Here is a 12,403-nt window from a genome sequence, read left to right as displayed (position 1 = left end):
TGTTGCTGTCAGCTGCCTGAGACCAGGCCCTCCCATGCGATGCAAACAAGGAAACACATCTTAATGTTTAGGCTGCAATTCTCTTGTTCAAATAACATGGCAGCTAAAAACAGCCTTTCCTCTTCCCTGGAGCAACCTCTCATTGCACTCACTTATAGAGGCACCCTTTATTCATCTGAGGATGATAATGACTATCCAAATGCTAAAACCCAGTATTCAGCATGGAGATCACAACATCAGTAAGAAATTCCATGAAGTCACCTTCAGCATTCAATTCTTAGTACCCCATGGAGCAGAGGGAACTCAGACGAGCTCATTTTTCCTTTCCAATCCCTCTGGTTGGGAGCTTTCCACATTTGTTTCCTGCTGCCCAAACCTAGCACACTGCACAAACAAGCAACCACCATTCTCCCTGCACTGGCTTTTATTTCTTCCCCTTTTTCCTTTTGCACTATGTCCTGTAGCTGGAAGGTAATAACTGACCAGGGCAAAGGACATGTTTACTGTCTCCATCTTTCATTTGTTCAGGTATACACACAGCCCGGATTGGAAAGCAGGGGATTACCATGCAAAGGGACACCGGCGCCTTGCTCGGACGCTGAACACCAGCTCTAAAGGCTTTGGCACATTATACCATTCACTTTCACACACACAGAGACTGGTTTAACTTTTTCCCCATGACCTCACACCTTAAGATCAGGCTTTTAACATGTCAGGTTTTATTTTCTCCAGATCAGATTTAAACGGGCAGTGTCTTCCTCTTAGAAAATTAGATAAACAGGTAAAATCATGCTTCTAGATCAAGAAAATCACAGCTTGTAGAATTTATTCAATCTTTCACACTTGGGTATGATTTCCAGTACCGCTACAAGAGCTTTGTTATGAACCGACATGCAATCATCACATGCCCATACTGACGCGCATGTCCATGCCAATAGCTTAAATCACTTGATCTCTGAACAATCCTGTGACTCATGACATATGCATCCCATAATTTATCATGTTTGTGCTATGGAAATGCACCAGAGCAGCATCGCCTCAGCAACATTTACGAGTCACCTTGGCAACAAAGCAGCTTCGAGGCTGCTCTTAGAACGCCCGGCAAAACCTAAACGAGATGGGAGAGAATTAAAGCACTTCTACTTTACTCCTTGGCTTTAATTGCTCATTAATTAACTAACACACTACCCCCCTTAAATTGTGCCTTTTTAAAAAAACAAAACCTGGAAAAAATAAAAACAAAGAACAAAACCCCATCTTCTTTACCCTTCTCCAGAAGGCATGATGAAGCTTAAGAAGACTCTTGGTACAGCAAAGCCATGCACCGCCAAGTTAGAGGGAAAGTTTAAGGAATCAAACATTTTGTCTTTATTTACTTTCAAAAACGTCCACCCCTACATATGCTGTACAGCTACAAAAATTAGCAGGTCCCAGAGCAAGCTAAAAAAAGGAGTTTCCACCCTATCACAGATGCCCCTGTTAAGCATCACTTGCTTGTTATTTATTTAGCCTTTGTTGGTGTCATTGCAATGGTAGATTTAGAGCAGCTGAGGGGCTGAGCAGCTGCTAGGACCCAGTGGGCTCCTGCACTCCACACCAAGGCAGCAGCACGGAACCCACGAGCCAGCTCTGTGCTACAATCACAGTTTCAGTTGTGGTTTTCCTCTTCCCCACCAACACCAGGCAGGTGAAGTGCTTGTGTCCAAAAGCTCACTGGTTTTGCTCCTGAATGTCCCGCTCACACACATAAAGGCACATCGCTTGCTTTTAGCCAGTGCTGGATGAACGCTACGTAAAATGAGGTGAAACATCTTTTCAGCAGCAACATCACTTGCAGGAGGCAGAACGGAAAATGGAAGAGGTTGCAAACCATAAACCAGTCCCCACTGAAGAGCTTTAAAACCAAACACACCAACAGTGTGGTGAGAAATTGGAGGTAAAGAGAAGGCAAGAGGTAAGTAGCTCTGGCTCTTGCTGGTGGTGAATGAAGGGAAGAACAGGCAGAGCACATCATCCCTTTGCTACTTGCATCATGAGAGATGCATCATGACCACTGATGGCTTAAGCTGCATCAGAGCACAAGGCACTACACTAGAGGCATTTAAGAAGTCTGAAACTTGGCTTCTTGATTTATCAACTGCTATCCCGAGGGGCAGGAGGTGAACCATCACAATGAAAAACTTTTACTGAGACCTGACTCTGTACTGCTAAGTATTTGGTGCTGTACAGGCAGGCATACGGCAGAGGAGCTCCCTCACCAGAGCACACCTGCACCTTTAGGAGTTCAGACCTTCCGCTCAAATCTGAAATAGCCTGTTAAGTCAGAGCTAATTCGTAGAGGAGGGGAACGTACTAATGTAAGACTGAACATACTTTCCCTGCATTTAATAGGCTCAAACACACTTTAGCCAGCAGATTCAAGTGCTGCAGACCTCACTAAATGATGAATTTAATGAGGCACCATATTCAGCCTTTTGCAAGGATGGAAGGGGGTGTTTCAGCAAACAACGATGCTCTAGCGTTCCTCCTCCCCACAGCCCCGCTAAGCAGACTCTCCCTCCCTGCCCTGCACTGATCCCTGCCCCACAGACCACTGTCCCCCTCTCATCCCCTGCACCCCTCTTGCCCTGCAGCCAGAACAAGCTGGCAGGACCCCACTGCTCTGCAGCTCTTTATGCTTTCCAGCACACTCAGGGTGAGATTTAACAGAGGATATCACCAAGGCACCCTGACCCCTCTGACAATCAAGGAAGGCTGCAAGGGGGACAGCCATGGCAGCAGCCTGGCCAGCTCTTGTCTTTAGCACAGGGATAGCAAAGGCAGCTGTGCCTTCCTTACAAAATCTGCTTCAGTATCGCTTAGAGAAGAGAAAGCCTGGTTGGCTTCCAGGAGCTCAGCGTGCCTCTCCCCACACTGGTACCTTCTCTACTTCCACGGTTAAAACTTCCCCTTGCGATTTTGCCAGGCCGATTTTTGTTGAGGCTGTTATTTCAGTGACAGCAATACCACAGTAACTTGATTTAGGTGAATAACCGAGCAAGTACGACTGACCAGCATGCTCTCTGCCAAAAGCATTAACCAAAGACCAGAACAATAATTCAAAGTTATTAAATTGCCTGAACGAAATTTTCTACTAGCCCGACTCATGAATCTCCACCTACAGAAGAGCACACTCAACCACCGAGTTACACGTGCACACACACACACACACAATGCAGTCTGCAGTGATTCCTCTTGTTTTGCAATACTTTCAGCATAGTCAGGGTTTTTTTCCCCGAGTTGTTCAAAACAAAGTAGCAGCAGGAAGAATTGATCCATTCCTTAGTTATATAGGTAAAAGAAAAAAAAAGGGAAATTGATGGAAGCCACATGCTTACTAAGGGTTTTAAAAAAACCCTATTCTTCTTGCACACAGTAAAAAAAATCCCCTAATACTATTTATTTATTGAAATTTCTCTTACTTTTAGGACAATGTCACCAGCATGCATTTTCCATAGTCCTCCAACACCGTGCCACAGCCTGGAGGGACAGCCAGCCCCATGGGGAATTTTGCAGCCCCTCGCCAGCCCATGAGGACCTGCCGCACACATCCCCAGTCACTGCAGCAAGAAGTCACCCAGGCAAACCAGCTTCTCATTGCCTGCAGTTTTACAGCCAGCTTTTACAGTTAAGCCAGCCTGGCAGATCACGTCATTTCCCACTCTCCACCACCCTTCTGTCCTCCATACCTGCTTTGCCTGAATGCTGCGGTACTGGCATCTCCCAGCACTACAGCAACTTCAGGAAGCTGAACCCTTTTTTGCCTCCCTCTCTTCTCCCACTTCCTTTCTGCATGTAAAATATAATCTTGGACCTTTGCCTCCCCTGGTTGATGTGGCACCGCATCAGTTAAAAGGACAATCTCTTTAAGGTGGTAATTTCAGTGACAGTTAACTATGTCCTGAAAAGCAGGTACAACTGTGATCAGTAACTTGCAGACCCCAAAACAAGCACAGAGAACCCCAGCCATGGCAGCTCCATACCTGCAGAGCTTGAGGTCAGTGACTTTAACCAGCAACACCCCAAGAACACAAAGATTACACTGCCCGTGCAGCTTTGCCACAAGCTGCTGTGGCACAGAGACACACATACACGCTTCAGAAAGCCATGTAAATTCGCTTACATCTGTCATTGTCATTTTGGTCAGCAATGGCATCTTCCAGAGAGACAGGCTTTGGCTTCTTTTCACTGTTTCCTTTCAAGTTTTCCCAGTCTGCCTGGCTGAATCTGCAGACCTCTGAATCTTTGGTAGCTGTTTGGCCTTCTCTCTCTTTCATCTCCAATTCTGAGAAGCGCATCATTGCACGCTAGAAAGAGAATTGATATAAAAAAAAAAAGTCTTGCGATAAAAGCGACTTCATTTGCCTTACCTTATATGAAAGCATTTCCAAAGAATAATCAGCTCAAAACCAAGCTTTCAGATAGATAGCTAGGGTAGGAGCTTAACACACCTGACTCGTAAAACAGTGTTCTAGCATCTATATGCAAATAACCACACAATTCTTTCATATATGTGTGTACATATATAAAAAAGATATATATAAACGTATACTGTATATAAAACAAAAACATTCCATTTTGGAGGTAAAAAGAGACAAAAACAAAACAAAAAGAAAAAGAAAATAAAAACAACACAAAACTGTACAATGAATAAAGACGACCATGGCCCACAAACTTCCCTTTGTGTATTTGGAAATGAAATTTAACTCAAAGGTTTATGTAAGAGTCTAGTAATAAAAATTTGAAGAACTGACCTCACAGTAAGCAGCAGGTAGACATAAAATACTGTCCTCTTGTAATCCTTCCATCTATGTAATTAAAATGGGCACTCAATGGATCATTTAGATAATTTCATCCATTTTTATAAGCATAAACCAATTCTTTTCTTAACAATGCAAAACAATTTGGCTTAACTCATCCCTTCATTTAAAGTAAAATACCTTAAGGATATTCCTATACAGTATCTATCATCCCTCAGCATCAACCTCAGCATCACTCCTACTTTTCCCTACATGTTTGCTTGGCGCAAATGCTGCCTGAGTCCCGTTAATACATGGTTGCAACTCCTCTCCGTCAAGCTGCACATTTGACATGCGAATCACAACTTCTGGGTACGCTTTGCTAGCTGGCACTACAGGCCAGCTGAGAAATTACAGCGCCAAGGGAACATGCATGCCTGTCCGACTCCCCTCCATAACTGCACAAACATTTCATATGTACATTAACATTTTTACCAGATCATAGTAAAAGCCCTTTAAAGCCTACTAGCACGTACATAGGTAAAAACCATACATCCTATTCTTTACTCTCATTAAGAAACTTACTCTGCTATTTAAAACCGTTTTTCTGGTGAGCACACCCTGACAAAAACACCTCCTGATTGCCCCACCTGCGTTGCTTCTCTCAACTTTAAAACTTGACTGTGACTTGCCATACAGAAATAACGACACAAAGCGCGGCGGTCATTGGACCGCGCGGACTCACCTGCAAGGCCCGCTGCTCCCGGCTGAGCTGGCTGGAGTCCGCATACAGCTCGGTCGTCACACACTTGAATCGATCACCTACGTAACCAGCAGAGTTTGCGATCCTCTTGGCCAACTTCGACGGCTTGGGTTTCAGTATTTTGCCATCGGCAGATTCTGCATCATCGGCTCCATCTTTGGTATAGGTCTGGTTGGTGTCAATACTTGGCGGTGCTGTTCCCATGCAGAATGGCTTCGCATCCTCCTGCACCTTGCCAAAAGCTAGAGCCGGAGCATCACTCTCGTGAGCACCTTCCAAGTAAGTGGGCGAAGGCTGGACCACCACTCTGTCTTTAGGCTGGCTCACAGACAAATCTTCTTTCCTTAAGCTGAACACCGATGAACTCTGGGTTTGCTTGAAATTATAGGTTTCATGAAGATCATTATTTCTTCCAAACTCCTCTCTCATTACAATAAAATCTCTGTGCTGCGACGCCTGCTCTACCTTGTGCTTTGTAGGGTCATTAGCCTGATTACTGCTTTCTGCAGCAAAGCTGGCTTTCGTTACATTTGCTTCGCTTTTAGCCTCTTGCTCATCTCGCAGAAGATCCGGGAAGAGGTGCTTGTCACTTTTGGATGAGTTTTTACTGTGACCGGAGCTCTGCTGCAATTTCACACTCTTCTCACTGGGTACTTCAAAATGCATCTTGCCGCTGCTCTCCAGGAGCTCTGGCAACCGGCCCCGCAGAGCCGGGTCCTCGTAGCGGACCCTCTCATGAGACCGTGACCTCCTTTCCACCTTCTCCTCCTTATTGATCTCCAAAGCTGAATGCTGCAGCAGCATCGGGTGCACCATGCCCATCCCCAGCGCGTCTTGGTAGGTCATGAACTCCCCTCGACCCGCTGGCAGGCTGTAGGGAAGGCCGGGTTTGGGAGCCAGGTGGCCGGGGTAGAGGCTGCCATTGGGCAGCAAGACAGGGTGTGGATACACGTGTCCTTTCCCATGGAGGGACAGAGGGCTGATGGCTATTCCCTCCGGCACTGGGTATGGGATGTAACTCCTGGGGTAGGGCAGAGGTGGGGACCGAAACGCTTCGTTAGGAGGCAGAAAGATGGGGCTGGAGGCCAGGGCAGTCTCGCCTGACTTGAAGTTGGCTTCCTGGCTGCAGGATTTGGCCACCTTACTGCTGTGTTTTGCAGGGGTGGCGACAGGCTGCCCAACATGCTGTATAACCGATGCAGTGCTCTCCGCAGAGCTCCTGGCCGCCTTGGCGCAATCCATGTTGGCATTGGGAGCTGGCGATGCGGACGCCGGACGCCCCCCCGCCGACACCGTTGTTGAAACACTGCCAACGACCGCCTCTGTGCCACCCATCCTGGGGCAGGACGAGCTCCTCTGCTGTGGGATCACCCAGTCCAAAGCCTTGTTTTTCAGCTGTACGCTCTTTCCGCTCTCCTCATTGGGGCTGGGACCGGGAACGATCCAGGAGGATGGTGCTGTGCTGATAATTTCAGGCCTGTAGATGGGGCAGCCATTCCCAGGAGACAGTGTTTCTTTCTGTATTATATCGCTGCCTGGCAAGTGCGTCCCCCCTCCCGCCCTGCCGTGCACCAGCACCGTCGGCATCATTTTCTTACTGTGGTCTGACTTGCCGGTGGCTTCCGCATCGACGACTTTTGCCGACAAGTCCAGTGGTTTGTCAGCAACGTCTTTGGTCGGGGTCTGCTTTTCCAGGAGCGGGGGGGACCTGCCGTCTTTCCGGTCATGGCCAGCTTTCCTCACATGGGGGGCGGCTGGCAGGGGTGCCTCCCCAGCATCACTGCCTTTGGGAAGCTTCCCATTGGAGAGGCGGGAGGGTGGAAATTCGCCTCCGACATTCACGTAGGGCTTTGGGAGGGTAACAGCGGAGGAGGGAGAGGTGGTGATCCTGGGGAAGTGTTTGTGGAAATCGGCGTAGGCATCCCCAACCTGGGCAGGGAGGGGAAGGCGCGGGGACGGCCGGGGTGAGTGTGGCAGCAGGAGCGCAGGATCCGCCGATATGTTGGGGGGAGCCGGCTTGGCGGCCGGCACCCGGGGCTGCTTGCTGCTCTGGATGTGGGGGTAGGAGTGCGCATCGACGGGGTTGCCGGGGCTGACACCCATCTTCCACGACAAGCTCTTATCCGGACAGTGCACCAATGGCGGGATCGCCGGTGAAGCCGAAGCGGTCGAGAGCCTCATGGGTGACGCCAGTGACGAAGGGATGTGAGGGGCAACGTAGTGGGAGGGAGGCAGGTATAAAAAACGCTCACCATTCGTACACACGGGTGAGTAAGCCAGGTGCTGTGGTAAGCTGTAGGTGGACTGCTGAGGTAGCAATGCCTTGTACATGTTCAACGAATACTTATTTGGTGAGTCAAGGAAAGGGTATATGGTGGGCGTTGTGCCCTCCATATAGGGGTTTACCCAGGGGAGCCTTAGGTAACTAGCACCACTGACACCGAGGGGACTCTGCCTGTCACCCGCAGCTCGGTCCAAACCCAGCGTCTCCCCTGTCGGGACAGCAGAGGTTTTTTGTATTCCAGGAGGTGTTTTGTATATAGCGCTGAAGCCATTTGGGGCTTTTCCAGAGACAGCTGCGCTTTCTACCGCTTCAGGGGGATTAGACTTAAACTGTATCTCTGGATTTCTTTCAGGAGTAAATCCGAGCCCAGCTATCGAACCCGTAGCATCCCGTGATTTTTCCGAGCCAAGTCCGCACAAGCTGGAATAGACAATACTACTGGGGACTCTGAGTCCTTCTCGCATGAGTCCAGACCTGTCCATACTCAGAGCTGCAAGACTGTCGATGCGATGTGCTGTAGTCGCATCCACCTTCACAGAACAAGAAGTATGTTACTTTCACATTTCACTAACGTGATTCCACTCAAGCAGATACATCAGCATTTTGGAAGAGAAACAATACCAAAGCAAACACACTGCTCGTCATGAAAACGTCCAGAGGCTGATCACATTGGCAAATGGGAGAACAGGAACCTATGGGGCAATATGTATCACCACAAATACCAATACAAATCTCTCTGCACCCAAAATCTATTGGCTAGAAACAAAGACATGAGGACCCACAGCCCAAGCAGCCAGAAGTGGCCCAGAGATGATGCTCAGGGGCACCACTTCTGTGCAGCAACTGGCTCCTCAGCCCCAGCCCTGTCAGAGTAAGAGGATGTGGGATGTGGCATGGAAAGCAGGAAGAGAAGGATAGAGAGCCTGTTCTCCTCTTCCTCCAGGACCTCTCCCGTCGCCACAGCCTGCCAACACCACGATTCATAGGGCAAGGTGTCTGAGGATGCACAAGAAGAAAGGTCTGCCATAGAGTTTCTTCCCCACTTGCCACTCCCAGCGTATGCACAAAGAAGGAGAAAACCACCAACTTTGTTGAAACATGGATGTACTTAATGCTTACATGAACTATTTTCGTTACACATGCTGGTATGCTGTGGGACATAATTCACAGCAGAGCGGAAGTAAGAATATGACATCATACAACAAAACAACACAAAGTCAGTGTTAAGAGATTAACAAGATAAATAAGGCCCCATTTCACTGTTTCACAGAAACAGCTCCCACGTGCCCAAGCCCAGCTAGAGCTGCAACAGAAAGGTGTTTCAATCATTTCTCCAAGCGGATCATGTAATAGCACCCAGGGACATCCACGGGTAGGGAACAGGGTGGGGAGGACAGGCACAGATTCAGCCACACCATAAAGCTATTAACTTCTTACCACACTGTGATTCAGGTGATTTTCTTCCCTCAACTCCAGTCTGCTTTTCGGTGCATCACCATCATTAATGGGAATTTTCCTATAAAAAAATTGAAGCTTACTACTTGAAAGCATCCTCTGCCTCTCACATCAGTTCGGGATTGTATCACCTCTGTATTTTGATTGCCCTAAAGAAGTCCCGTACGATACCACATTTATCTTTCTGCGTACCCATGCACAGCGGCTACTTTAGAAAGCAAGGACTATTTGCAAATAAGCATAAAGGGTTTTGACACCAAGAGCACACCAAGCACATCTCAGAAAAGCCTCTTCCAACGCAAGTGATTTTTGTCAAGGTCTTCTCTTTTGCCTCTTGCCCTTCTCTTTTTCTAAGGAGAGAATATGCCATTTTAAACATACCCTGCTCATGTACCATCCATAAACACTGCTGAGGAGAAAATTAAAACACACATGCTAATATCATGAATGTCAGCTGTTTTATGCTAAAGAGAGAGATGCACATCTGTGCCATACCAGTGTTGAAGCACTGGGACTTGTTATCACAGAAAGCACCGATAAAGAATGTACCTTAGTGCCAAATTTCAAATCCCAGGGATAAAAATCACTGACATGCAGCAGAAGGAAAGTTTCAGCATTACCCAGAAGAAGTCCTTTCAATCAAAGTGCTTAAAGGCACATCATCACCTTTAAGCAGAAATGCGATTTTAATGAATCTGGTTTTAAAAGATTCACCTTTCCTGCAAGCAGCACATAGAATCATTATCCCTAAGTAACTGGGAGGAAAGTGGGGAGGGAGGGTGCGGAAGCAAAGTGAGACATTTGGCCATTTTCCTTCAGCGCATGTTCGCAAACAGTGTTCCCTACAAAGACCAAAAACTTTCTCCAGCCTCTCAGAGGCTTTCCACAAAACAGCGAGAACACGGGCTCAAAGAGAAGACAGAAAAACACTAAAACCACACAGAACTGGCACAGAGAACCACAGGTGTGCCTGCCGATTCTGCTCAGTGTCATAAAGACTGCAATTTTAATCATCAACTGAATAATATTCAGCAGGAAAAAAAAAGGTGGAGATGAAGAGAGATTCACCTGTAGGAGATGGAAAGGCTGCTGTTCCTATTTCACAGGACAAACTGTTGGTCCAAAGGCAGGGAACACCAAATCACTTTGCAGAAGACCCTCTGCCACAGAGTCACCCCAAGAACATATGCACTATTTGGTTTAATTCCCCTTCACAAATATGAATTAATAAATTAATTGTAAAAGCGTGTTTAAAGGCTGCTTCAAGGAGTAATCTCTTTAAAGGGCATCCCAATTTCACTGACCCAGGTTATCTGTCAAATAGTAAATCAGCAACTGCTCTATTGCTCTCAGGCACGTCTTGTTTCTCCTCCCTGCCCTTCCTCCAAGCTGGGCTGATCTCAACACAGGGCAGCGAGCTATCTGCTCCAGTATTAGGGCAGCGAGTAAACTCCAAGACCTCACGCTGCAGAATTACAGTGTGGTTTAACTTGCCAGAAGCTTAAATATTTACCTGTCTTCATTAATTCCACACATGCGAACCCTTTCATTGCTCATCCAGCTATGAACGTTGCCATACAGGGGAGTTGCAGAAAGCATGACGTCTTCTTAAAAATCACGACTCTTCTTCACGGTTTTTATATTCTATTGAAAAGAAAAAGGAAAAAGAGAAAAAAAAGTTGAGCAGATTTGTCTAGGAGGAAGTGCAAACATCACAGAGGAGCAGCTAGCCTCCCTCTGGGTAATTAATAATGAATGCAGGATTGGTGTGGGGAGTGAGCTGCCTATGTTAACCGCTAAGGGAGATACCCTGCAATAAAGGAGCAAATTGAGGGCATTTATAGGTCAGAGGAGATGGATCTTTTCCCCAGCGCACATCCAGAAAATTAAGAATCATTCCAAGCTATAGACAAACAGAAGTTTCTCCCCTGCATTTCATTTCCACAAGAAATGACTCAGCCGGCCAAGTACACACTGGTCCCCAAATATTAACTTCACACAGGCTGAACAGGGGAGGGAGACCCCCCAGGCTGAGGGAACATGCCAAACTACCCACATGTGCTCACAAAAGCCCTGCATTAGGAAGGCACAGGAGCAGGCGTGCAGAGCAAGAACAGCCACATCCCATGTATATTAGTACGCTGATTGTTGACAAAGCTTTCACGCAGGGACTTAAAAAGGAAGAGACGCTGCTACAGAAGGGACCTAAATAAAAACTCCCCTTTAGCATCTGCACATGACTAACTTGGAGAAAGGGGTTAAAAATAGTAAGTGGGTTGGTGAGCTCCACACCCCTTGATTTGATTAAGCACAGAGCCCTGGTGGCTTCTGCATCAGAGCTGCTGCTGCCGCTGCTGCTGCTGCTGCTGCAAGTGCTTTCAGTAATTCAATGATGCCTGCTCACTCCAGGGAAAGAAATCATTAGTGGGCTCGCTGGCGAAGTATCAGCAGTCCGAGAGGATCGGCACCGTGCGCAGCCAGGGAGGCAGGTGAAAGGTAACCACATTTCGCGTTCAGCAGTGGAGAGGAAAAGGCTTTTCCTCCCCTGTACCTTTCCTAATGCCACCTTCGCTGGCATTAAATCCTAGTTTGCTGCATGAGCGAAGTGTCAGGACAAGCTGCGTTTTATTAACAGGATTATCGCAGCGCATGATTTATTCCAGTGCAAGATTTTAATTGCTCTTCGGAGGTTGAGTCGTTTCTTTTGACTGAGCTTCAGCCTGCATCCTGCTGCTAAATGCTGGGTTAATAAGTAGGGGGAGCCTTTAATGCACAGGATATCCCTCAGCTCTTCCTCTCTCACAAAAATAGAAGCTTTTAAGCAGGAGGCATGATACTCCTTTTACACACACACACAAGCCAGTAACGGGCGATTGACCACTGGGAGTTTAATGCCTAGCTTCTCCCAGTGCATCCATGCTTCCCCAGCAAACTCATTTCCTTTGTCAGGCTACAAATATGCAAATGATCACTCTGGCATTTAATGGGGAAGAAGCCCAGATTGGGCCTTTAACACAATACTTCACACACGTTGAGAGAGGTTTAAGAGCTGAAACGGCAGGAAAGCCTTGTTCCCCAACACTTTTTTCTCCCCTCAGAGAGGCCTTTTGTGCAGAACTCCAC

The 12,403-nt window shown here is 47.3% G+C and overlaps 1 protein-coding gene across 1 annotated transcript in view; it reads right to left on the bottom strand.

Moving 5' to 3' along the window:
* The window catches only part of BCOR (BCL6 corepressor), a gene marked incomplete at its 5' end in the record, with an annotated part of 39,485 nt that extends 28,606 nt beyond the window's left edge, over positions 1–10,879 (bottom strand). The window contains 5 exons of the mRNA XM_080613008.1: positions 4,163–4,346; positions 4,794–4,847; positions 5,524–8,355; positions 9,263–9,341; positions 10,794–10,879. Coding sequence (XP_080469134.1) covers positions 4,163–4,346; positions 4,794–4,847; positions 5,524–8,355; positions 9,263–9,341; positions 10,794–10,879 — 3,235 coding nt within the window. The remainder of the gene's footprint in view (positions 1–4,162; positions 4,347–4,793; positions 4,848–5,523; positions 8,356–9,262; positions 9,342–10,793) is intronic.
* Positions 10,880–12,403: the final 1,524 nt, after the last annotated feature.

This window comes from Psittacula echo (assembly GCF_963264785.1).
Source record: "Psittacula echo genome assembly, chromosome: 3".
Taxonomy (NCBI): Eukaryota; Metazoa; Chordata; class Aves; order Psittaciformes; family Psittacidae; genus Psittacula; species Psittacula echo.
The sequence above is the reverse complement of the archived record's forward strand: the minus strand, read 5'-3'. Positions and strand labels throughout refer to the sequence as shown.